A 26842-nucleotide genomic window follows, 5' to 3' on the forward strand; every position below is an offset into this window, starting at 1 on the left:
CCACACATCTAGATAAGTTCCTTGGGGGGTCTAGTTTTCAAAATGGTGTCATTTGTGGGGGGTTCCACTGTTTAGGTACATCAGGGGTTTTCCAATCGCGACATGGTGTCCGATCTCAATTCCAGCCAAAAACGTCAAATGGCGCTGCTTCCCTTCCGAGCTCTGCCATGCGCCCAAATAGTGGTTTACCCCCACATGTGGGGTATCAGCGTACTCAGGACAAATTGCACAATAACTTTTAGGGTCCTGTTACCCTTGGAAAAATAAGAATTGAGGGTGAAAAGATCATTTTTGTGGAAAAAGTATGATTTTTTAATTGTACGGCTTTATGTTATAAACTTCTGTGAAGCCCATGGGGGTTCAAAGTTCTCACCACACATCTAAATAAGTTCCTTAGGGGGTCTAGTTTCCAAAATGGTGTCATTTGTGGGGGGTTTCCACTGTTTTGGTACATCAGGAGTTTTCCAAACGCGACATGGTGTCCGATCTCAATTCCAGCCAAAAACGTCAAATGGCGCTGCTTCCCTTCCGAGCTCTGCCATGCGCCCAAATAGTGGTTTACCCCCACATGTGGGGTATCAGCGTACTCAGGACAAATTGCACAATAACTTTTAGGGTCCTGTTACCCTTGGGAAAATAAAAATTGGGGTGAAAAGATCATTTTTGTGGAAAAAATATGATTTTTTAATTGTACCGCTGTACATTATAAACTTCTGTAAAGCCCTTGTGGGTTCAAAGTTCTCACCACATATCTAGATAAGTTCCCTGGGGGGGTCTAGTTTCCAAAATGGGGTCACTTGTAGGGGGTTTCCACTGATTAGGTACATCAGGGACTCTCCAAACGTGACATGGCGTCCAATCTGAATTCCAGCCAATTTTGCATTGAAAAAGTCAAACGGCGCTCCTTCCATTCTGAGCTCTGCCATGCGCCGAAACAGTCGTTCCCCCCCCACATATCAGGTATCAGCGTACTCAGGACAAATTGCACAATAACTTTTGCAGTCCAATTTCTCCTGTTACCCTTGGTAAAATAAAAAAAATTTAACCTGAAGTATTTTTTTTTATGAAAAAAGTTAGATGTTCATTTTTTTTTAAATATTCAAAAAAATTCCTGTGACGCACCTAAAGGGTTAATAAACTTCTTGAATGTGGTTTTGAGCACCTTAAGGGGTGCAGTTTTTAGAATGGTGTCACTTTTGGGTATTTTCTATCATATAGACCCCTCAAAGTGGCTTCAAATGTGATGTGGTCCTAAAAATAAAATGGTGTTGTAAAAATGAGAATTCGCTGGTCAACTTTTAACCCTTATAACTTCCTAACAAAAAAAAATTTTGGTTCCAAAATTGTGCTGATGTAAAGTAAACATGTGGGAAATGTTAGTTATCAAGTTTTTTGTGTGCCGTATCTCTGTGATTTAAGGGCATAAAAATTCAAAGTTGGAAAATTGCGAAATTTTCAAAATTTTCACCAAATTTCCATTTTTCTCACAAATAAACGCAAGTTATTTGAATGAAATTTTACCACTAACATGAAGTACAATATGTCACGAGAGAACAATGTCATAATCACCGGGATCCATATAAGCGTTCCAGAGTTATGACCTCATAAAGGTACAGTGGTCAGAATTGTAAAAATTGGCCCGGTCATGAACGTGCAAACCACCCTTGGGGGTGAAGGGGTTAATGTTCTTCTACTTTCTGTTCTTATGCTTTTGCTTCTTCTGCTTCTTCTTCTGTCTTTTGTTCTGTATCTTGGTGGTTGTCTTCATGTTCTTTGTCCTCTTGGTCATATTATTTAGGGTCATATTTCTGGTCTTCTTTGGTGTGGCCTTCAGGGTCGTCGTCATCAGGGTCGTCGTCATGGAGATCAATAAGGATTACCAAAGACAATTTCAAAAAGCTTGATCTTGGCAATGTAGCAGAAGGTACAAGAAGGCTGAGAAACTGGCGAGAACCAGCTGACAGTACTGGAACCCTTAGTGGCAGCAGAAGGAACAAGAGCCAATAGCACTACTGAGGAACAGCTGACGGTGCTGGACCCCGGTTACTACGCAGGAGGTACCTGTGCTAGAAACCACTACCAAGGACCAGCTTACGTTGCTGGACCTCGGATACCGAGATGGAGGCACCTAGGCCAAAGGCTCTGGCGAGAACCAGCTGACAGTGCTGGAACCCAGATGGGTAGCAGAAGGAACAAGAGCCAATGGCACTACCGAGGACCAACTGACGGTGCTGGACCACGGTTACTAAGCAGAAGGTACCTGTGCTAAAAAGCACTACCAAGGACCAGCTGACATTGCTGGACCTCGGATACCAAGATGGAGGCACCTAGGCCAAAGGCTCTGCCGAGAACCAGCTGACAGTGCTGGCACCCGGATGGGTAGCAGAAGGTACCCATCCAAAGCAAAGTAGCCAGGCCGCAAGCCGGCCGCAGTTACCGAAACCCACAGTCCTACAGGGGGTCCATGTCCCATTCGCACTACGGATCCAGCCTTCAGTGCCAGATCCCGCAGTCCACATAGGAATCACCTAAACTGCAGGCACCGTAGAGTCGGCTAACCCGGCCACAAGAGGACAGGACAACGGATTGGTGGCAAAGTGACCTTGACACTACCCGGAAACAGCTGGCGTGCTAGAAACCAGGCTGGGCAGGAGGGAGTACCCGTGCCAATGAAACTTCTGAGCAGCAACTGGTGATGTTGGAGCCCAGGGACAATCATGGTGTAGGCCGAGGCCTACTTGGTGGCAGTATTATATAGGTTGTAGACTACAACAGACTGTCAACGTGCTCCAATTAGGCATCTGTCTCCACTCTGTTTCCAGGATTTCACCTGACCACCAACACCGCCAGTTTATGCGTACAATAGCCGTCTGCCCAATCCACACGTGTTCCTGTGTTACTGGGGTTCTGTAATGTCAGCAGATCCCCTGATGTGTCTGGCAATGTCTCCTGCTCTGTCCACATTCCCACCACTTGTAGTGGGAAGGTGGACAGCGCAGGAGACAGTGCCGGACACACATTGGGGGATCAGCTCACATAACAGAACACCAGGAACACAGGAACAAGTGTGGAATGCGTGGACGGCAACTGTGAGCAGGAACTGGCGGTGTTGGAGGTCAGGGGAAATACTAGAGACAGAGTGGAGACAGAGGCCAAATCAGAGAATGTTTAAATCAGAAGTAGTTACAATTTGAAGGCAGCAGCAGTTTGCTCTCCACACAGCAGGGGATCAGCTGACGTTACTGACCCCCACTTTCACATGAACGAGTGGTTTTTTCTGTGTGGACAGCACTTCCGAGCACCAACTGGCGTTGTTGGAGCCCAGGGACAATCATGGTGTAGGCTGAGGCCTACTAGGAGCCAGGTGTAAATCGGAGGTATTTTGACTTTGGAGGGAGCAGGACACTTTGCCATACACACAGCAGGGGATCAGCTGACGTTACCGAACCCCACTTTCACATGAGCGAGTGTATTTTTCTGTGTGGACAGCACTTCCGAGCACCAATTGGCGGTGTTGGAGCCCAGGGACAATCATGGTGTAGGCCGAAGCCTACTTGGTGGCATTTTTATATCGTTTGTAGGCTACAACAGACTGTCAGCATGCTCCAATTAGGCATCTGTCTCCAGTGTTTCCAGGATTTCACCTGACCACCAACACCGCCAGTTTATGCGTACAGTAGCCGTCTGCCCAATCCACACGTGTTCCTGTGTTACTGGGGTTCTGTAATGTCAGCAGATCCCCTGATGTGTGTCTGGCAATGTCTCCTGCTCTGTCCACATTCCCACCACTTGTAGTGGGAAGGTGGACAGCGCAGGAGACAGTGCCGGACACACATTGGGGGATCAGCTCACGTAACAGAACACCAGGAACACAGGAACAAGTGTGGAATGCGTGGATGGCAACTGTGAGCAGGAACTAGCGGTGTTGGAGGTCAGGGGAAATACTAGAGACAGAGTGGAGACAGAGGCCAAATCAGAGAATGTTTAAATCAGAAGTAGTTACAATTTGGAGGCAGCAGCAGTTTGCCCTCCACACAGCAGGGGATCAGCTGACGTTACTGACCCCCACTTTCACATGAACGAGTGTTTTTTTCTGTGTGGACAGCACTTCCGAGCACCAACTGGCGTTGTTGGAGCCCAGGGATAATCATGGTGTAGGCTGAGGCCTACTAGGAGCCAGGTGTAAATCGGAGGTATTTTGACTTTGGAGGGAGCAGGACACTTTGCCATACACACAGCAGGGGATCAGCTGACGTTACTGACCCCCACTTTCACATGAACGAGTGTGTTTTTCTGTGTGGACAGCACTTCCGAGCAACAACTGATGATGTTGGAGCCCAGGGATAGTCATTTTGTAGGCTGAGGCCTACTTGGAGGCAGTTTAAGATAAGACGTTGTTTGAATTTGGAGGCAGCAGGAGAGTTTGCCGTACACACAGCAGGGGATCAGCTGACGTTACCGAACCCCACTTACACATGAACAAGTGTTTTTTCTGTGTGGACAGCACTTCCGAGCACCAACTGGCGGTGTTGGAACCCAGGGAAAAGCAGGTAGTAGGCCGAGGCCAACTTGGAGCCAGGTGTAAATCTAAGGTTGTTTTACTGTGGAGGGAGTAGGACACTTTGCCATACACACAGCAGAGAATCAGCTGACGTTACCAAACCCCACTTACACATGAGCGAGTGTTTTGTCTGTGCGTACAGCACTTCTGAGCACCAACTGGCGGTGTCGGAGCCCAGGGAAAATCAGGTAGTAGGCTGAGGCCTACTTGGTGGCAGTTTTAGATTGTTTCTACACTACTACTAACTGTCAACGTACTCCAATTAGGCCTCTGTCTTCACTCTGTTTCGAGTATTTCCTCTGGCTTCCAACCACGCCAGTTGATGCTCTGAAATGCCGTCTGCACAACCAACACTTGTTCCTGTGTTACTGGGGTTCTGTAACAGCAGCTTCTCCCTAGAGGTGAGTCAGGCAATGTCTCCTGCTCTGTCCACTTTTCCACTACAAGTAGTGGGAATGTAGACAAAGCAGGAGACATTGCCGGACTCACCTCTGGAGATGAGCAGATGTTACAGGACCCAGGTAACACAGGAACAAGTGTTGATTGTGCAGACGGCACTTGAGAGCAGAAACAGGCGGTGTTGTAGGCCGGAGGAAATACTTAAAACAGAGTGGAGACAGAGGGCAAATCAGAGAACATATTAAATCAGAGGTAGTCAGAAGTTGTAGGCAGCAGGAGAGTTTGCCGTGCACACAGCAGGGGATCAGCTGACGTTACCAAACCCCACTTACACATGAGCGAGTGTTTTGTCTGTGCGTACAGCACTTCTGAGCACCAACTGGCGGTGTCGGAGCCCAGGGAAAATCAGGTAGTAGGCCGAGGCCTATTTGGAGCCTGGTGTAAATCTGAGGTACTTTGAGTTTGGAGGGAGCAGGACACTTTGCCATACACACAGCAGGGGATCAGCTGATGTTACCAAACCCCACTTACACATGAGCGAGTGTTTTGTCTGTGTGGACAGCACTTCTGAGTAACAACGGGCGTTGCTGTAGCCCAGGAAATAAAGTTCAGGTCATAGAAACATGAACACAACAGGAGACCTGGATCCTGTTGCCAGGCAATTATTTATTCTGGAAGAGGACTGGCAAATTCAGGTGAGATCCAGGCCTTGTTCATTTTCACAAAAGTAAGCCGGTCAACATTATCGGCGGATAGTCGCGTGTGACGGACTGTTACCACACCACCTGCAGCACTAAAGACACGTTCCGATAATACACTGGCAGCAGGGCAAGCCAGCACCTCCAATGCATACTGGCTAAGCTCTGGCCATGTATCCAGCTTAGAGACCCAAAACTTGAACGGGGAAGAGCCGTCTGGGAGTACACTAACAGGGCAAGACAAGTAGTCTGTCACCATCTGACGGAAACGTTGCCTCCAGCTGACTGGAGCTGTCTGTGATGGTGTAGCCGTTTGTGGCGGTCCCACAAAACTTTTCCACATTTGGGCCATACTGGCCTTGCCTTGTCCTGCGGCACTGCCTCTGCTACCTCTTTGTGCAGAGCTTCCTCCACTGCCTCTACCCACATGGCTGATTTGAAAAGCACTACCAGCAACACTTGCGGGGGGAATGGAGAGCATGATGGCCTGCACAAGTGTTTCTTGGTACTCCCGCATTTTTCGCTCCCGGTTCAACTGTGGTATGAGGCTTTGTAAGTTGTCCCGGTAGCGAGGATCTAGGAGGGTGTACACCCAATAATCAGCCGTGTGGAGAATGTTGGCGATGCGGCGGTCATTTAACAAGCACTGCAGCATGAAATCAACCATGTGCTGCAGACTGCCAACTGGACCGGAAACGCTGTCCCCAGCTTGAGGCAGCATCTCAGCCTGCTAAGCATCACCCCACCCTCGCTGTACACACTGACTACTAGAGCCATGTGTACCTCCCTCCTCTGGAGAGATGTGTTCCTCCTCCTCCATTGACTCCTCGTCATCCTCCTCACTAAGTGTCCCCTGCCTGGGCCTTTGTGTGGAAGCACGTTGCGCAGACTTGCCAGAAGCAGATGGCATTTCTGACTCCTCATCCTTGACCTCTTCAAAAACCTCCTCACTTAGTGCTTGTAAGGTTTTTTGAAGCAGACAGATAAGGGGGACAGTCATGCTGACTAGTGCATCATCTGCACTGGCCATCCGCTTGGAGTCATCGAAAGCACGCAAAACTTGGCAGATGTACCTCATAGTGGCCCACTCAGTGGTGGTGAAGTGTGTCCGGCGCACAGTGCGACTTGTTTGCGCCTGATGCAGCTGGTACTCCATTACTGCTGCCTGCTGCTCACACAACCGCTCCAACATATGTAACGTTGAATTCCACCTGGTGGGGAGGTCACATATGATGCGATGTTCTGGCAGGCGGAATCGGCGTTGCAGAGATGCAATGCGCGATCTTGCCATGCTGGAACGCCGCAAGTGAGCACACTCTAGGCGAACCTTGTGCAGCAGTGCATCAAGATCCGGATAGTCCCTCAGAAAGCTCTGCACGACCAAATTGAGCACGTGTGCCAGACATGGTATGTGAGTGAGGTTGCTTAGGCCCAAAGCTGCAACTAGATTTCGGCCATTGTCACTCACTACCAAACCTGGCTGGAGATTCGCTGGCACAAACCACACATCGCTCTCCTGCTTGATGGCATTCCAGAGCTCCTGTTCTGTGTGGCTCCGATTCCCGAAAAAAATTAATTTAAGGACGGCCTGTTGACGTTTGGCCACACCTGTGCTCATATCTGGCCTAACAGGCTCATGCAGTGCTGATTCCGAGGAACTACAGTAGGAGGAGGACTCAATATGTACAGACTGCATTCCTGCAATCCTTGAAGTTGGCAGAATACGTGCAGAGCCACTCTCCAGATCTGTACCCGGCTCCACAACATTGACCCAATGGGCAGTGAGGGAAAGGTATCGTCCCTGTCCATGGCTATTGGGCCACGCATCGGTGGTCAGGTGGACCTTGCTACTGACGGCGTTTAGTAGCGCATTTTTAATTTTTCCCTCTACATGCTTTTGCAGGGCAGGGACGGCTTGCCTGCTGAAATAAAAGCGTCTGGGCACATTGCATTGTGGAACTGCCAATGACATCAAGTTCCGGAAGGTGTCAGTCTCCACCAGCCTGAATGACAGCATCTCAAGGGCCAGTAGTTTGGCAATGCCGGCATTCAGAGCCAGTGCTCGGGGATGGTTTGCCGAGTATGGCAGCTTTTTCTCCCATGCCTGTGCTACCGATTGCTGGTGAGTGGCCTGGGAGTGTGCTGATGACTGAGAACGTGGTTCAGTGGGTGGAATTTCACTGGGTCTCTGGACAACAGTGGCAGAGGTTCTTCCATGGCGTTCCAGTGAGGAAGCCGAACCAGCTGTGTGTGAGCTGGAGGAAGAGGCCCCAAAACGAGCTGAAGAGGTGGTAGGTGCTGCTGAAGGTTGGCCTACATCTTCAGTGTGTCTGTGTAACTCCACCTCGTGCTTGGTACGCACATGTTTCCACATATTTGTGGTATTGAGGTTGCTCACATTTTTCCCTCGTTTAACTTTCTGATGACACAGCTTGCATTTGACAAAGCAAGTGTCATCTGCAACTGTGTCAAAAAAAGACCACGCACTGCAAGTCCTGGGAGCGCCCGTTTTGTGTTTTGGAAGAGGATTGCTCCTCACGGGTGCCGAAGTGGAGGCTACAGACAACCAAGTCTGCCCCCGCCCTCTCCCTCCTCTTTTAGCCGTTCGGGGAATCTCTTCCTCAGAGCTGCTCCCACCACCTTCCTGTGGCTGACGCCATGATGGGTCAAGGACCTCATCATCTCCACTCCCCTCTTCAAGCACCGGCTGGTTCTGGGTTGTCTCGCCAGCACCGTACGCACCAGAAATTGGCAACTGAGTCTCAGCATCATCAGATAAGTACTGAGGTGTGCTGACAATAGGCACTGGCCCACCCGCCTCTTCAGATTCAGAGGGACAAAGCAGTTGCGCTTCACTGCATACTCCCTCTTCTTCACGCTCTAGAATGCTGCTTGGCTGGCCACCTCTTTCCAAGCCAACAGATTCTGAGAACAGAAGTAAAGATTGAGATGGCTCCTGTCCAGGGCTCTCAGACTGCCTGGGCAATTTGGCAGGTGGTGAAGAGACAGATGGTTGCTCTTCAGTGCTCTGGCCCTGAGAGGATGTGGAAGTCATTGAAGTGGATGCGTTAGCTGCCATCCATCCGACAACGGCTTCAATTTGTTCGTCACGCACCAGTGGGGTACGGCGAGGTCCTACAAAGCTGCGCATGAAGGACTGTTGCCTGGTAAAAGTGGGGGATGCCGGGTCACTGGTGGCCGCAGCAGACACCGAATCCCCACGTCCTCTCCCTGCTGAATCCCCCCGTCCTCTCCCTGCTGAAACTCCACGGCCATGACCACGTGCCTTACTCCCTGCCTTCTTCATCTTGGTAGACTGATAAAGATAGGCAGAAAAGTAAAAAAGGGGGGGGGCTTAGTGTTCTTATTCCTGAACACCTGCTAACCAGGTACTACACTTTAATATGATCTAATGTGACCTACACAACTCTCAAGTGGAGTGTTTGGTGAACTTTATTTCCTTTTTTTTTTGGGGGGGGAAAGGATGTGACCAAAGTTTGAAAGCTATAGTATCACAAACTTTTTGGAGCGATTACAATGCAGGAAGCTAACCTACAATGCAATTGATGAGGCTCCAAAAAATAGGGTGATACTAGTCTGGCTGGCCCTGAAGGGCACAAGCCAGCAAAAAGGCTCCTCTATCTAATCCTATATAGTGTTTGCAACCAACCAATAACAATGGATGCGGATGGAAGCACACTAATATAGGAGCAAAAATCTGGACAAATTAGCTGCAAAAAAAGGACTATGTATGAGGCAGTGACGCACGCTGAGCGGACTACAAACAGCGGTGGCTGTAGAACACACTGCAACGTGAGCTGCACTCACACACAGAGAGACCTATCAGACAGCCAAAAACAGTGCAGAGAAATGGGCTATAGCACTGAAAGGCTGCTGAAAGGCTCCACTGTCCACTCCTTTAGTGTTTGCAACCAACGTATATGGATACGTATGGAAGCACACCATACAGGAGAAAAAAAAAGCAGCAATAAAAGAAAAATGTGTATGAGGCAGAGACACACGCTGGGTGGCCTACAAGCAGACGTGCCTGCAGGACACACTACACAGCGTGGGTCTGCACTCACACAGCCCTTGCAGACAGCTATTAAAACAGCGCTGCTGGGCTAAAAAAATGCTACAGTGGTGGATTATGTAGCCTGGGTAGAGCAATAGATATGTTTGATGATCGCTATTTCTAACTGTCCCTCACAGTCTTCAACAGCAGCCTGTCCCTAACTGAATTCACAGCAGAGTGAACCCGAAATGGCGGCTGCTGCGGTTTTTATAGTGCATCATGACATCATTTCAGCAGCCAATCACAGCCATGCCAGTAGTTAACATGCCTACATGCCTAACAGGTTGTGCCCACACTTCTGAGGATCCCCATTGGCTGAATCAAATCGAGCGGGCTCCTAGCATTATGGGAACTTCCGATTCCGGTATTCAATATGAAAAAAGTATCGGAACTAAGTATCGGAATTCCGATACAGCTAATATCGGCCGATACCCGATACTTGCGGTATCGGAATGCTCAACACTACTCATCACTGTTTCCCATCTCCTCTTTTTCCTGTTCTGATCTGGCTGTACATCACTACAATGACACTCTTAGAGTTAGGAATGGCGGAACACACTAAAAAAAATAAATAATAAAGTGCGTTCGCCGCTCGGGGTCCACCGTGCAGAAGGTGATATAACGGCTGCTAAGTAGTGACAGACGAGCAATATGGCGGAAATGCGCATGCGGGTTGTAAGTCACCCAGGTGCGCTAAGCAATCTCTGTTTGCTCACAGAGATGCCAGCAGAGGTAAACACAAAAGGCTGAGCCTGTTAGTGTCACAGGTCTCAAGAAACTGCACACACGGTGTCTGGTCACAGGAGTGAGACCCAAAGCAGAGGAACTGCGTCCATCTAGACCCACTGTGCTTGCGGCTTCGCTACTGCGGACGCCAAAGAGGGCTGCAACTGCAGTGCGGCGTAGGACACTGCCGCTAGTCGACAAAGCAAGGACAAAGGCGCAATGTCGGACGCTAGCACTGTGGATGATGTAGTAGTGGCTTGAGGCTTGCCACGCGCTGGCGCTGACTCTAAGCTAAGTCCCTGTACACACTCGTTATATCAGAGGGAGGGGATCTTATTGAGTCAGCCACCAGAATCATACATCCATCATAATTCACACAGTAGCAACTAGAGACTATACTAGCGCATGGCGGAATGGCCATGCGCGCCTTTTATAGCCGGGACCTTCTGGAAGCTTCCAGATCTCCGAGATGGACCAATGAGATCTGGAGCAGGACCTGGGCACATGACGCCTGATCTCCAATGGCAGATCGTCTCGTGAGCATGCCCAGTAGGAGTACAGAGAGACTTAGTCTCTGGAGAGATTTGCTGCAGAGCAATCTCCTCTGCGGTAGATAAACAGTAGGAGACCGCAGAATGTGAGGCCCTGGCTTCCTGCAGAGCAGATGCAGAAACCCGACGCCTAACACTTAGAAGCACCCTTGACCAAGTAGCGCCCCTCACCCTCAGAACCGCCAAACACAGAGTTAAACAGCCCTGGCTCACATCGCAAACTCGACTTCTCCAGCGATGCTCTAGAAGTGCTGTACGCCGATGGAGAAAAACCAGCACACCAGAAAACTTCATCCACATCAAATTTATGTTAAGGACCTATAACTCTGCCCTTCACCTCGTCAAACAGACCTACTTCACCACCCTGATCCCCTCACTAGCCAACAACCCCAAGAAACTTTTTGACACCTTTCACTCTTTCCTCAGACGAAAAGCACAAGCCCGTCACAGACATTTGTGCAGATGACCTGGCCTCCCACTTTATAGAGAAAATAGATAATATCCGTAGGAAATCCGCTCCCAACCACCAATTGCTGTGACTCCCATCCATCACTGCATTTCCCCTGGCTCACTTTCCACATTTGATCCCATCACAGAAGAAGTCTCCAGATTCCTCTCTTCTTCTCGTCCGACTACATGCACTACTGACCCCATTCCCTCACATCTCCTCTAGTTTCTCTCCCCAGTCGTCACAACTCACCTAACTACTATATTTAATCTCTCCCTCTCATCGGGCATTTTCCCATCCTCTTTCAAACACTCTATCGTTACTCCATTACTAAAGAAACCCGCTCTCGACCCATCCTGCACAAACAACTACAGACCAGTCTCCAATCTCCCCTTCATCTCTAAACTTTTGGAGCGCCTAGTCTACTCCTGCCTTACCCGTTACCTCTCCACTCACTCCCTCCTAGACCCTTCACAGTCTGGCTTCCGCCCACTATATTTGATAGAAACTGCACTCATCAAAGTGACCAACGACCTTCTGACAGCAAAACAGTGACCACTCTCTGCTCAATCTTCTCGAACTTTCTGCAGCTTTCGACACTGTTGACCACTGTCTCCTCCTCTCTAGGCTCCAGTCACTAGGCATTAAGGACACTGCTCTCTCCTGGTTCTCTTCCTACCTTTCTGACTGCTCTTTCAGTGTTTTGTTCACTGGCTCCACTTCATCTCCTCTTCCTCTCGCTGTTGGGGTACCTCAGGGCTCAGTCCTTGGCCCCCTTCTCTTCTCTCACTACATGGCCCCAATTGGACAGACCATCAGCAGATTTGGCTTTAAGTACCATCTTTATGCTGATGACACACAACTATACACGTCATCCCCCGACCTTACCCCTGCGGTACTACAGAACGCCAGTGACTGTCTGTCCGCAGTCTCCAACATCATGTCCACTCTCTGTCTGAAACGTAACCTCTCAAAAACTGAACTTCTTCTGCTCCCACCGTCTACTATCCTCCCTAAATCTGACATTTCCCTCTCCGTGTGTGGCACCATAATAACACCCCGGCAGCAGGTGCGCTGTCTGGGTGTTATGTTTGACACCAATCTCTCCTTCACATCCCATATACAATCTCTTGCCCGCTCTAGCCGCTTACACCTAAAGAACATCTCTAGAATTCGCCCTTTTCTCACCATGGAAACAACAAAAACCCTCACTGTCGCATTGATCCACTCCCGCCTGGACTACTGCAATGCTCTATTAATTGGCCTCCCCGGTACTCGAATTTCCCCTCTCCAGTCCATACTTAATGCAACCGCCATGGTTATCCATCTGGCTAATCGGTACTCGAACGCGTCCGCTCTTCGCCAATCCTTACACTGGCTGCCCATTCATTATAGGATCCAATTCAAAGTACTTGTTCTCACCCACAAAGCTCTCCACAGTGCAGCACCCCCCTACATCTCCTTCCTCATTTCTGTCTATCGGCCTAACCGACCGCTGCGCTCTGCAAACGACTTTTGACTAACCTCTGCACTAATCCGCACCTCCCACTCCCGACTCCAAGATTTCTTCTGTGCTGCGCCAATCCTCTGGAATGCTCTACCTCAAGAAATTAGGACCATCCACAATTTACACAGCTTTAGTCGCTCCCTCAAAACACATTTGTTCAGAGCGGCCTATCACGTTCACTAATCAGTCATTTTATGTTTAAGTGTGCGTGTGTAGCCCATTCACTATCTCAATCTATCCCTCACTCCCTCAAGATGGCTGGACCATCAATATAAATAAATACACACCTGTACCTTGTATCTTCCCCACCTCATTGTAGACTGTAAGCTCTCACGAGCAGGGTCGTCTTATTTCATCTGATTTTGCTTTATTGTATTGTTAACCTTGTTACTTATGACTTGTGTTTTGCAACTGTTAAACTGTAAAGCGCTGCGGAATATGTCGCCGCTATATAAATAAAGATTTATTAAGATTTTATTATTATTATTATCATGAAATGATACTTATATTTTGGTTAAATCTAGTAGTGAGCAGATAATTAAATATAAAAAAATGGTGGACAGGTACATTAAGTTAGACAACTAGGTTACTTAGGGAGACTACTGTAATCCTCTTGTAACGTGGCATGGAGCGATACAGTGAATAGCGGGCTCACAATTTTATTAATTTTCCTTTACAATGCGGAGCATTTTCTACACAGCGTTTCAATTTTTACTCCTGTGTCTTTCACTGTAGTGCAATGTATTTTCCTCAGCTTCCAACCAATAAATGACGCAGTCTCTCTCTCCACTTGGCGCCATTCATCATGGCTCCACCTTTTCCTCGATGGGGTTCTCTTCGGCTCACCATCCCATTTTATCTCCTGCACCTGGTTTCCTGAGTCGCACCTTACTGGGTGGGCCATTTCCTTTCGCTTCATTTTACTGGAGCTGTCACTCCTCGCTATATCCTGGCACTTCCAGTCCCTAAACTCCCTTTGGTAGGCGGAACTTCTGGACAGCTCTTCACTTCTTTTTGTTCCTTCTACACCAACGATGGGCGGGATCTTCTCATTTTTCTGCGCCACTAACCCCCATTACGAAGTTTATGTTCGGCGCACTCTTAGACCGCGTAATGTTCGCCATCCTCCAGATAACTCGAGTCTTCCCCCACATCACTCTGCTCTTCTAGCTGCAAGGCTCCATCCTGCTGGCTAAGGGTAACGTGGTACAGGGCAGCAGCTCTGAGTGAGGTACTTGTCTCTTGCACCTCGGAATGTTACATAAAGGTGGGAGACCTGACTGGGTGTGTGGGCTTGCTCTGTGGGGGTGGGCTATACACCCTTGCAAGCTTCATGTAACCGATAAGATTGGTTGGACAAGACAAGATGTTTGACAATTCAGTATGAAAGACCACCAGTCAAAAAAACTTTTTAATCAATGATAACTTGGGGGGAATTGTATACAGGAGATATCAGGCACACAACTTGATGAACGTTTCCTTTACAACACGGAGCATTTACCTCCCACATTTTCAATTATTTCCTCTTTACTCGTTTGTCTTCTATCTTCAAAGTCCCTCTCTACTTCACCACAGCCCAGCCCAGCTCAGTACTACAGTCCAATTTGCAACAGTCTTATTCTCAACCCGCGGATCTGCATAGTGTGGTGCAGTGACCCCTGTGACAGCTAGGGGGCGCTGTGTGAGCATTCCAGGACATGCATACAGGCATTCCCAGTATTGTGATGGAGAAATGATGAGCGGCAGGATGGTAAATCCGACAAACCCACCCAGGGGCGTGTGTCTGAACGCCCAAAGTAAAGCCTGTGTGTGTGTGGCTGTGTGGAATAGGACCTTTAGTGAGCTCAAGACCATGTGATCCATGCCTCACCTGTGGGTGTGGTTATGGACCATATAATGTGACCAAGGTGGGTCACATGAGGAAAGTGTGTGTACCTGAATGGTGCAGATTGCAAGGTCCTCTAAGGTCTGTGTTGGGAGATCTTGGAAGGAGGATCAGATCCCTGGAGCACGTGGCGAGGCTTTGGACCTGGTGAGGCCGGTGTGTTGGGAGACCCTGGGAGTAGGGTCGGATCCCTGAATAAGAGGTAACCCCGGACAGGGTGAAATAACTGTGTTGAGGCTATATAGAGCCTGTTTGCTGGACATAGCACAGCCTGTGTGACCACTGGGCTAAGAGAGTGGAGCCCTATTATGAACATTCTTCTGTCTGGTATAAGACTGTCACTTTTCTTCCTGCTTCCATGGTTTATGCCGTATAAAAATAAACCGTATAGACTATTTATGTGAAAAACCCATGCCGGACCCTGTTAATCTGCTGCCAAATGAATGTCCCCAACACGAATAATAAGCGCTACCTTACAATAGTCTTTCACCCCCCAATGGCATTTATTGTGTTTTGCTATCTAACAACCAGGAATTTCACAGATTTTTTTGAAGGTTTGCATCAGTTCATGTATAGAACAAGCCTAGAACATTTGGTTTTCTTTTTATTATGAAGCAAACAAAAAATAGGACAAAATAACTGAAAACTTCTGTGTGTATAACTTCTCACCCCCCCCAAAGTCAGTACTTTGTGGAGCCTCATTTTGCGACAATTACAGCTGCAATTCGCTTTGGATAAGTCTCTATGAGCTTTCCATGTCTAGCTAGTGGGATTTTTGCCCATTCCTCAAGACAAAACTGCTCCAGCTCCTTCAAATTAGGGTATGTGCACATATTGCAGATTCTCCTGCGGATCCGCAGCAGATTTGGCCCTGCGGGTCTGCAGCAGAATCTCCTGCGTTGTACAGTACCATTGTAATCAATGAGAAATGAAAAACGCTGTGAACATGCTGCGGATAAATCCGCAGGTTCATTTCCGCAGCATGTCAATTCTTTGGGCGGATCTGCAGTGTTTCCACCCATTGACTTGCATTGATCCGCAGCAAAACCGCAGGTCTCAAAAAGATCTGCGGCTTTGCTGCGGATGAAGCGCTGCAGATTGGGAGGGGGGGGAAGAGTGTGGGCGGTGACGGGGCGTGTATGTGTGTGCGGGGCTGTGTGTGCAGGGGTCTGCGGGGCTCATCGGGCTGTCCGGGGGGTTACCGGGCCTGTGCGGTGGTCATCGGGCTGTCGGGGCCGATGCGGGGGGGTTACCGGGCCTGTGTGGGGTTCATCAGGCTGTCCAGAGGTCTGGCGGTGCCTGTGCGGGGGGGGGGTTACCGGGCCTGTGCGGGAGTCATTGGGCTGTCGGGGGGTCTGGCGGGGCTGTGTGTGTGTGTATGCAGGCATCGTCCGATGGGACTACAAGTTCCATCTGGCTATGCCTGATACCCTGACAGTGAGTGACACATTAGCCAATGATGGGACAGTAGTAATCCCATCATCCGGCTAATGCGTTGAATGTAAAACAAAAAAACAAAAACAAAAAAACAAACATAACATATAACATACAGAACATATAACATACAACACATAGCATAGAGTACGTACTCACCGCACACACTTACTGTATTTCCCCCGAAGTCATCAATCACCTGTAATAAAAATAAAATAATAAACCAACCTATAATTACCTCTCCGCCGTAGTCCAATTAATAACGAGTGTCCCATGACGATTTCCCGTGGAGAGCTGCCACATCAGCTGTTGTGACCGCTCTCCAGGTGCTCCAGCAATGAAATGACAGGCGCAGGTAATCCTCTGCCGGGAAAGAGGTCCCGTAACCCTAACACTAGCCCTAACCCTAATTCTCACGCAGCAGTGCTGTAAAGTGAGACTGAACTCAGGTAGCTTCAGTGATGGACTGCAGGAGGCATTGTCTCCTGTCAGTTCTTCACTGGGAGGCCCTAGAGAGCGGTCACATCACCTGTTCTATAGGGGAGATCGTCGTGGGACCATCGTTATTAATTGGACTGCGTCGGACAAGGCGTAAACGGTTGGTTTATTTTTTTCTTTTTACTCTAGGAGACCGAGGGCGTCGCTTGGATCTGGGAGTTAAATAAAAAGATGAAAACCGTGTTGTGCTTTATTTCATTAAAATACTTTATTCTTATGTGTGTGTTTTTTAACCCTTTCAAAAGATTAATAATGGATAGGCGTCTTATTGACGCCTCTCCATTATTAACCGGGCTTAATGTCACCTTACAATAGCAAGGTGACATTAACCCCTTATTACCCCATATCCCACCGCCAGATGGGAGTGGGAAAAGAGGGGCTAAGTGCCAGAATTGGCGCATCTTATAGATGCGCCATTTCTGGAACGGCTATGGGTTGGTACTTGTAGCCAGGGGGGCCAATATTCATGGCCCCATCTCAGTCTATGAATATCAGCCCGCAGCTATCTGCGTAGCCTTTCTGGCTGCATAATATAGGGGGGACCCCCTATTTTACTAGCCAGTAAAGGCTATGCAGACAGCTGCGGGCTGTTATTCATAGCCTGAGAAGGGGTCATGGGTATTACCCCCTTCCCAGGCTACAAATATTGGCCCCCGGTCATCGGCTTTCACCCTCTTGCGCAGAAAATTGCGCGGGAGCCAACACCATTTTTTTTGTTTTTAAATATACAGTATATGGCTATATATCTTTAGATATATCTATGTGTATGTATATAGATATATCTATGGAAATATCTATAGCTATATCTATAGTTAGATAGATAAAGGATAGATAGATAGATAGATATATCTATATCTAACTATCTATTTTCTGTCTGTCTGTCTATCACATATCTATCTGTGTGTAATGTAGTGTGGGTTGGACAAATGTTAAAGAGGAGGTTGGACAGAAATTACATCACAAATCTTTTTTTTTTTTTGTTAAATAACATATATTTATTTAGCTTACAAAAATGCATACAAATCCGCAGGCAAAACCGCACTGAAAAACTGCATCAAATCCGCATCAAAAACGCACCTGCGTTTTCTGCCAAGAGCTGCGGTTTTTGTGCGGACATACCTGTGGGAGAATCTGCACTGTGTGCACATACCCTTAAAGTAGAGGCCAACCTTTTAGGCCACATTCACATGCTCAGTATTTATAAGCCAAAACCAGGAGTGGGTGATAAATACAGAAGTGGGGACGTGTTTCTATTATACTTTTGTAATGAAGTGCAGGTGCTGCGTATGTCACCACGGAACAGACGGAACAACAGTTGAAGGGGAGGTTTAGTTACAGAGATTAATACTGGCAAAATAACAGTGCAAGTATTGGTATAGTGAGAACAAGTACTGAAAACGGTAAAAAAAAAAAAAGCATAAACAGTATCAAGCAGTATTATACGGAGTTTACTTATGAAGGAACTTATCAGTCTGAAGGGGATCTTAATTGAAGGGTCGAGCTTCTCCCATGTTGGCATCGAATCACCAGCAGCGCTTGACATCTGAGGACTTTCTGTATTCTGTGTCTTTAACAGTCCCCAACCGGGGTCTGAGGGGTTACTGCGGGAGCCAGAGGGGTACGAGGCAAACGAGGTTCCCTCTACTCCGAGTCCTTCTCCTCAACTCTACAGCAAAGCCTGTTCACAGGAATCAAGGGGCGCTGCACTGACACAGCAGTTACCGGGACTTCGCACGAGGATCAGTATCTCTAGACAGGTCACGGTCTCAATGCGGGGCACAGTCTCATCACGAGGCACAGTCTCAGCCAGGGCCGCGGTCTCTGCACTGGTCTCAGTCTCTATACCAGCCACAGTCTCAATACAGGCCTCCGACTCTGTGCGGGTCTCAGTCTCTCCACAGGGATCAGGATGCACCTTTGCTGTCACTGCAGTACCCGGCCTCACATACTCACAGTCTGCAGTCTCTGTGCGCGGTACCCCGGTCTTTGCTCTGTGAACGGGAGCTCTGTCTCTCTCCTGGTCTGCGTCAGCATCCTCTCCTGACTGCTGCCCACCCTGATCTGAGGAAAGCGCGCGCCCTTTTCCCGCTCTCTGCTCAGCTCTCTTCCTGTCCCGGACCCCTTTTCTGTCCCCAGGGGAACCTGCTGCCCTGATTAATGGTTCCGGGCGCGGAGCAGAGGAGGCAACCCTCCCCCGACTCTTCCTGTACTTCACCCCCTTAGGCTAATTTCACACTAGCGGTTTGAGGCGCAGCGCACGCTCGCCGTGAAGTTCCACCCCCTGCCGTGCCTCCTCCGGTCTGCTCCGCCTATGGGCGAATGACGCTGCATGCGACCTGCGTACCCTATCTTTAGCATTTGTTGCGCAGGCTGTGCGCAGGGATGCTTTTGCCGGTGCATGCGTCCTTTTGACGGCGAAGCGGCCGCACCAAAATGCAACACGATGCGTTTGGCGCAGGTCGGCGCACCGTCAAAAGGGCGTATGCATCGGCAAAAGCATACCTGCGCATGGCCTGTGTACCCAATGCTAAAGATAGTGTACACAGGTCGCATGCAGCGTCATGCGCCCATAGGCGGAGCTTACCGGAGGAGACGCGGCAGGGGCGGAGCTTCACGGCGAGCGTGTGCTGCGCCTCAAAACGCTAGTGTGAAACTAGCCTTACATTTTTCCTCTAACTGTTCCACTCTTGGTTTTGGTTTACAAATACTGAGGTAAAAACTGACCAAATACTGAATATATGAATGTGGCTTATTGGCAGGGCCGGCGTTAGGAGCAGGCAGACCAGGCAGCTGCCTAGGGCCCCCGCTCCTCCAGGGGCCCTCAGCCAGCGGCACATCACATAGCCGCTATGGGGCCCCTGTGAGGCAGGGGGGCCCGCCTGCCCCCAGCGCCGACTCCCGCCGCGGCATTGAAGGAGGCAGTGATGGAGGAGAGAGCGTCAGCTGACGCTCCCTCTCCCATCATTCCCCGCTCTGCCTCTAACACAGCGGGGGGCGCGATGACGTCATCGCGCTCTCACTGTGTGCCAGACAGCTGGAGGAGACAGGAACAGCCAGCAGCGCAGGCACGAGGAGAAGGTGAGGAGTGTGTTTTTTTTGTTGTTTTTTTTAAATCAGTGTGAGTACTGGACTGTGGGGCCACTCTGGGGGGGGACTATATACCATGCTCGGTTGTATCATACCATGCTGGGTGGCTATATACCATACTGGGCTGTATTATACCATTCTGGGGGGCTATATACCATGCTGGGCTGTATTATACCATTCTGGGGGGCTATATACCATGCTGGGCTGTATTATACCATTCTGGGGGGGCGATATACCATGCTGGGCTGTATTATACCATGGTGGGCTATATTATACCATTCTGGTGGGGCTATATACAATGCTGGGCTGCATTATACCATTCTGGGGGGCTATATACCATGCTGGACTGTATTATACCTTGCTGGGCTGTATTATACTATTCTGGGGGGCTATATACCATGCTGGGCTGTATTATACCATGCTGGGCTGTATCATACCATGCTGGGCTGTATTATACCATGCTGGGGGGGCTATATACCATGCTGGGCTGTATTATACCATTCTGGGGGGCTATATACCATGCTGGACTGTATTATACCATGCTGGGCTGTATAATACCATGCTGGGCTGTATTATACCATACTGGGCTGTATCATACCATGCTGGGCTGTATTATACCATGCTGGGGGGTATATACCATGCTGGGCTGTATTATACCGTGCTGGGCTGTATTATACCATTCTGGGGGGGGCATATACCATTCTGGGGGGGGCTATATACCATGCTGGGCTGTATTATACTATTTTGGGGGGGCTATATACCATGCTGGGCTGTATAATACCGTGCTGGGCTGTATTATACCATTCTGGGAGGGCTATATACCATGCTGGGCTGTATTACACCATTCTGGGGGCTATATACCATGCTGGGCTGTATTATACCATGCTGGGGGGCTATATACCATGCTGGACTGTATTATACCATGCTGGGCTGTATTATACCATTCTGGGGGGGGGGCTATATACCATGCTGGGCTGTATTATGCCGTGCTGGGCTGTATTATACCATGCTGGGGGGCTATATACCATGCTGGACTGTATTATACCATTCTGGGGGGGCTATATACCATGCTGGGCTGTATTATACTATTTTGGGGGGGCTATATACCATGCTGGGCTGTATTATACCATGCTGGGGGGCTATATACCATGCTGGACTGTATTATACCATGCTGGGCTGTATTATACCATTCTGGGGGGAGCTATATACCATGCTGGGCTGTATTATACCGTGCTGGGCTGTATTATACCATTCTGGGAGGGCTATATACCATGCTGGGCTGTATTACACCATTCTGGGGGGCTATATACCATGCTGGGCTGTATTATACCATGCTGGGGGGCTATATACCATGCTGGACTGTATTATACCATGCTGGGCTGTATTATACCATTCTGGGGGGGCTATATACCATGCTGGGCTGTATTATACCGTGCTGGGCTGTATTATACCATTCTGGGGGCTATATACCATGCTGGGCTCTATTACACCATTCTGGGGGGTCTATATACTATGCTGTATTATACCTTGCTGGGCTGTATGATACCATTCCGGGGGAGCTATATACCATGCTGGGCTGTATTATACCATTCTGGGGGGCTATATACCTTGCTGGGCTGTATTATTCCATTCTGGGGGGGCTATTTACCATGCTGGGCTGTATTATACCATGCTGGGCTGTATTATACCATTCTGGGGGGCTGTATTATTCCATGCTGGGCTGTATTATACCATGCTGGGCTGTATCATACCATGCTGGGCTGTATTATACCATGCTGGGGGGGCTATATACCATGCTGGGCTGTATTATACCATTCTGGGGGGGCTATATACCGTGCTGGGCTGTATTATACTATTTTGGGGGGCTATATACCATGCTGGGCTGTATTATACCATTCTGGGGGGGGCTATATTCCATGCTGGGCTGTATTATACCATGCTGGGGGGGGCTATATACCATGCTGGGCTGTATTATACCATACTGGGCTGTATTATTCCATTCTGGGGGGCTATATACCATGCTGGACTGTATTATGCCATTCTGGGGGGGCTATATACCATGCTGGGCTGTATTATACCATGCTGGGGGGCTATATACCATGCTGGACTGTATTATGCCATTCTGGGGGCTATATACCATACTGGGCTGTATTATACCATGCTGGGGGGCTATGTACCATGCTGGGCTGTATTATACCATACTGGACTGTATTATTCTATTCTGGGGGGCTATATACCATGCTGGGCTGTATTATACCATTCTGGTGGTGCTATATACCATGCTGGGCTGTATTATACCATTCTGGGGGGCTATATACCATGCTGGGCTGTATTATACCATTCTGGGGGGCTATATACCATGCTGGGCTGTATTATACCATGGTGGGCTGTATACCATGCTGGGCTGTATTATACAGCCCAGCATGGTATACAGCCTGTATTCCATGGTGGGCTGTATTATACCATGCTGTGCTGTATACTATTGGTGGGCTGGGCTGTATACCATGTGGTGCTGAGCTATATACTATGCGGCTGTGTTATATACCATGGGGAGTACATTTTACATTATATAGGGGGAGGCTATGTTATATAATATGGGGGGCTACATTATATTCTATGGGGAGGTGGGCTGTATTATATTCTTTTATGGGCTACATTATATTCTATGGGGGGCTGTATTATATTATATTCGATGGAGGCTGCATTATACTATATGAAGAGGGCTACATTGTATTCTATGGAGGGGCTACATTATGCTATATAAGGGGCTGCATTATATCCTATGAGGGGGTTGCCATATATTCTATGGAGGGGCTGCATTATACTATATGGGGGGTGGGGCTGCATTATATTCTATGGGGGGTTACATTATATTCTGTGGAGTGGCTGCATTATACTCTGGGGTAGCTGCATTATACTATAAGAGGGGGGCTGCATTATATTCTATGGGGGTTACATTATATTGTATGGCGGGGCTGCATTATACTCTGTGGGGTGGCTGCATTATACTATATGTGGGCTGCATTATACTGTATCGAGGACAATGGGGAATACATTATATGAAGAACTATGGGGTGCATTATGCTATGGGAAGTGAATTGTACAACATGGGTGACTATGGCAGTGCATTATACTATATGGAGCACTATGAGGAGTGTATTAGACTAATATGGAGGACTGAGCAGTGTATTTTAATATATGGAGGGCTATGAAGACTGTATTATACTATATGTGTGACGACCGTCTGCGAATCTGGGCTGTAGTAGGGACAGCACCCCGAGTAACCCTGAGACCCTTAACCCCTATACAGGGATCTGGAATTGTAGCAAGGCCCAGGGGGTAGCTGTCTAGATTAGCAGTGGACCAGAGCAGGACGGCCGCCAAGGGGTTAAAACTAAAACCCGTAATCGTGGTCAGGAGGCAGGAGTCGGAGGCCGGAGGGCAGCAGAGGTACGAAATCAGTAGACAGAAGGAGAGTCAAAAGTCCAGGCCAGGGTCAGTAAAACCAAGAGGGCAGCAAGGTACAGAATCAGCAGGCAGAAGGAGAGTCGGGAATCCAAGCGAAGATCAGCGTCAAAAAATCGGAAGAGAGGCGGAGGTACAAAAACGGCAGGCAATAGCAGGTCAGAAATCCAGGCTGAGGTCAGAGTTTTCACTATAGCAAATTACAAAGTAGCACGCAGGGGAACCAAGAATATATCCGGCGGCTTGCAAGACCAGTCCCAAGGTATTTGAGGGATCAGGTCCTCCCTCACAGGTTCCTAGACTGATGATGTAATTAGGACCGCCCCCAGGACCAGGCCAGATGGAGATGCAGTAAGCCCTACATGACTGACAGAGGGGCGGAGCCTGCGTCCACCAGATGCCTGCGCAGGAGCCTTTTCTCTGTCACCACCCTCTCCCTGGAGCGAACGGTCCGGCGCCTCCTAGTGGCCGAGACTGGAACCGCAGGCCCCGAGTCTGGGGGTGACGTGTCAGTCCGGCGCCTCCTAGTGGCCGAAGCCGGAACAGCAGGCCCTGAGTCTGGCGGCGACGTGACAATATGGAGGACTGAGGAGTGTATTATACTATATGGAAGACTATGGGGCAGATTATATTATATGGAGGTCTATGGGGTGTAAACTGTAGATGTGCTGCTGATAACATGATACTGTATGGTGATGTTAGGGTGTGTGCTCACGTTGCGGATTAGTCTGAGTCTTTTTCTGCAGAGAATCCATATCTCTTGGCAGAAACCGCAGGGTAAAACACATGCATTTTTCCTGCGGATTCCTAGCATGTGTACAGCGGATTTGATGCAGGATCTAGTGCGGTTTGTCACTGCGGATGAGAGATTGATTGATTTGTATGTCCCAGAACGTACACTGCAGCTGCGGTTCCGCAAAAAAGAAGTAACACGCTGCGGAAAATAAACCGCAGCAAATCTGCGCTGAATGTTCCGCAGCATGTGCACGGTGGATTTGGTTTTCCATAGGTTTACATGGTACTGTAAACCGCATGGAAACTGCTGCGGATCCGCAGGACCAAATCCGCTGCGGATCTGCAGCAAAAAACGCAACGTGTGCACACACCCTTAGTGATCCATTAGTGATCGTTCTGTCCCCATCATTCTTTCTCAGACGGCGGAAAGGGGCCGGGAAACAAGCGGTGCACGATTTAATTATTGTCGATCGCACTCATTTAGCGGCCTGAACTCAGCGCATGTAACTACAATCGAAATGCTTCTGTGTGATGTGCAATATGTTAGCATTTGGGGCCCCATTTTAAACTTTGCCTAAAACTGGCCCTGCTTATTGGTTTTCAGCTTTCGTTAAAAAAAACCTTGTCTCCTGGCAGCAGTTTTAAAGGGAATCTGTCACCTCGTTTTGCTGCTATAAGCTGCAGCAAAACGAGGTGACAGATTCCTTTTAAAGAAAAATAAACTGGGCCTCACTCACCATCCCCGGGTCCAGGGTGGAGGCTCCTCCGCTGCTGCCAGTGTTGGCTGACGTCATGTTGACTGCGCTGCAGCCAGGTGCTCAATGGCTCTAAGTGGATCTTTCCATCAACTAAGGGGCTGTCAAGAATCAAATCACACGACCCACATTATCTCAACAGTTTATTTTCCTTTCCTCTGATCCAGAGGGCGCGCACTGACACATACACATAACCTTCTCTACACCGGCCCGGAAGGGGTCAGGGGGAGAGATGCCGCCTGACACTTACGCTATTTTCGCCCCAGCTACGCAAACACCGCAATACACTAAACTTGCAGCCCAATACATACAGTGAGGCGGGCGCACGCTTCTGACCCTGCGCGGACACCGTACATCCAGTCAATCCGCTTCCTTTGCACAGGGAGGGCATACCTCCGCTTTGTTACAGGAGCGCTGATTGGTTGCTCATTTCCTGAGTCCCCTACCGGATCTGTCACACTCGTGTGGCCGCCAAAATATGAGAGAGAGTCGTGGAGAGGACAAGTCCAGGCCTTGATCCCCCAGTCAGGAAGCTGTGGTGGGTACAACAGGGAGGCTCTGGCCTGCGGCTACATTATGCGGTGTCACAGGAAAGTGTACTGTGTAAGGGACACGGTGTGCGGGTCTTCATCACAAGTCACAGGCAGGTAATAGGGCATGGCTGTCAGGCCGTTCATAAAGCAGAGTGTATGAGGAGTGTGGCCAGACATGGCAGCGTGTGCTGTCAGCAGAGCGTGTAATGGTGGAATCACTGTGTGGTGGGAACAGGGACATAGAACAAGAAAAGGCAACGTGTGACTGCAGCCCTAAGGTGACAGGGCAGATGGCAGGGCGGTGTGCCCCTCACCCCCACTTTGTGGTGTGGTCCCCATTGTGGTGTGGCGGTGTGCCCCTCACCCCCACTTTGTGGTGTGGTCCCCATTGTGGTGTGGCGGTGTGCCCCTCACCCCCACTTTGTGGTGTGGTCCCCATTGTGGTGTGGCGGTGTGCCCCTCACCCCCACTTTGTGGTGTGGTCCCCATTGTGGTGTGGCGGTGTGCCCCTCACCCCCACTTTGTGGTGTGGTCCCCATTGTGGTGTGGCGGTGTGTCCCTCACCTCTGCTATGTGGTGTGGTCCCCATTGTGGTGTCGCAGTGTGGTCCCCATTGTGGTGTGGCGGTGTGTCCCTCACCTCCGCTATGTGGTGTGGTCCCCATTGTGGTGTCGCAGTGTGGTCCCCATTGTGGTGTCGCAGTGTGGTCCCCATTGTGGTGTGGCGGTGTGCCCCTCACCCCCACTTTGTGGTGTGGTCCCCATTGTGGTGTGGCCCACTGTCTTGTATAGTATTGCTGCTGAATACTGCCGCTGTGCTCTGTTTCTGTTCCATTTTGGAAAAACTTCTTATCCAGAATGGATTAAATAGATCCAGTGACTGATGCAGAGGGACCATAGTGATTATTTTTGGGTCCATCTGGTTTTCATATATATATATTTTTTTTTTATAGAAGACATTTTGCATGCTGCTCTTTTTCTTCGGTTACGAAAACAGAAACCAAACAGATCCTTTAATCATCACTGTTGTCCATCATCTTCCGTTTGCATTAGATGGAGCCACTTGGGATTGTTTCTGAAACGGAACAGACAGGTGAATTTGCATCATGTGAACAGAGCCAAGTTAGCAGATTTTTGGGCCTGATTCACTATTGCATTCATGCTGGCTTTATATTTGCGCCTTATTCATTTTTCAATTTCTGGTCACTTTTTTGAAGTTTGTCTTATTAGTTTGCGGTTCTTCATTTTGAGCGGAGTTTAGGGTTTCCAGACGTTTTTGCGTGATTCATCAATTGTGACTTTTCGAAAAGTATCAAAATTTGTCACAAATGTACTCCAGTCACCTGATCCCATTTCATTGAAGTGATTTTATGTCCACCAGGCAATTCTTGCGATACCATACCACAAGATTTTTTTTTTTTTAAAAAGTAACTTAAAAAACAGATGGAGTGTCAGGCCCTTAGTGTGTTTTTCTAATTGGCTCCTG

At 48.9% G+C, this 26842-nt stretch overlaps 2 protein-coding genes across 8 annotated transcripts in view; one reads left to right on the top strand and one right to left on the bottom strand.

Moving 5' to 3' along the window:
* Positions 1–25002, bottom strand: part of LOC141052343 (leucine-rich repeat transmembrane protein FLRT3-like) — a 56879-nt gene extending 31877 nt beyond the window's left edge. Inside the window, exon 1 of the mRNA XM_073549572.1 lies at positions 24807–25002. The gene's annotated coding sequence lies outside the window, so the exon portion shown is untranslated. The remainder of the gene's footprint in view (positions 1–24806) is intronic.
* The window catches only part of ATRIP (ATR interacting protein), a 148517-nt gene that overhangs the window by 41867 nt on the left and 79808 nt on the right, over positions 1–26842 (top strand). Inside the window, exon 1 of one of the 7 annotated variants that reach the window (XM_073549570.1) lies at positions 15029–15052. The exons of 1 other annotated variant lie outside the window; for it this stretch is intronic. Coding sequence is in view for 2 of the 6 variants with exons in the window: in XM_073549565.1 (XP_073405666.1) it covers positions 25564–25635 (72 nt within the window). In the remaining 4 variants the exon portion in view is untranslated. Of the gene's footprint in view, positions 1–15028; positions 15053–25206; positions 25472–25544; positions 25636–26842 lie in introns of those variants that run through there. 5 more of the 7 variants (XM_073549566.1, XM_073549568.1, XM_073549567.1 and 2 more) reach the window with 5 other exon arrangements.

Source organism: Dendrobates tinctorius, unplaced genomic scaffold (assembly GCF_039654945.1).
Source record: "Dendrobates tinctorius isolate UK_male_01 unplaced genomic scaffold, ASM3965494v1 ptg000159l, whole genome shotgun sequence".
NCBI classification, from domain to species: Eukaryota; Metazoa; Chordata; class Amphibia; order Anura; family Dendrobatidae; genus Dendrobates; species Dendrobates tinctorius.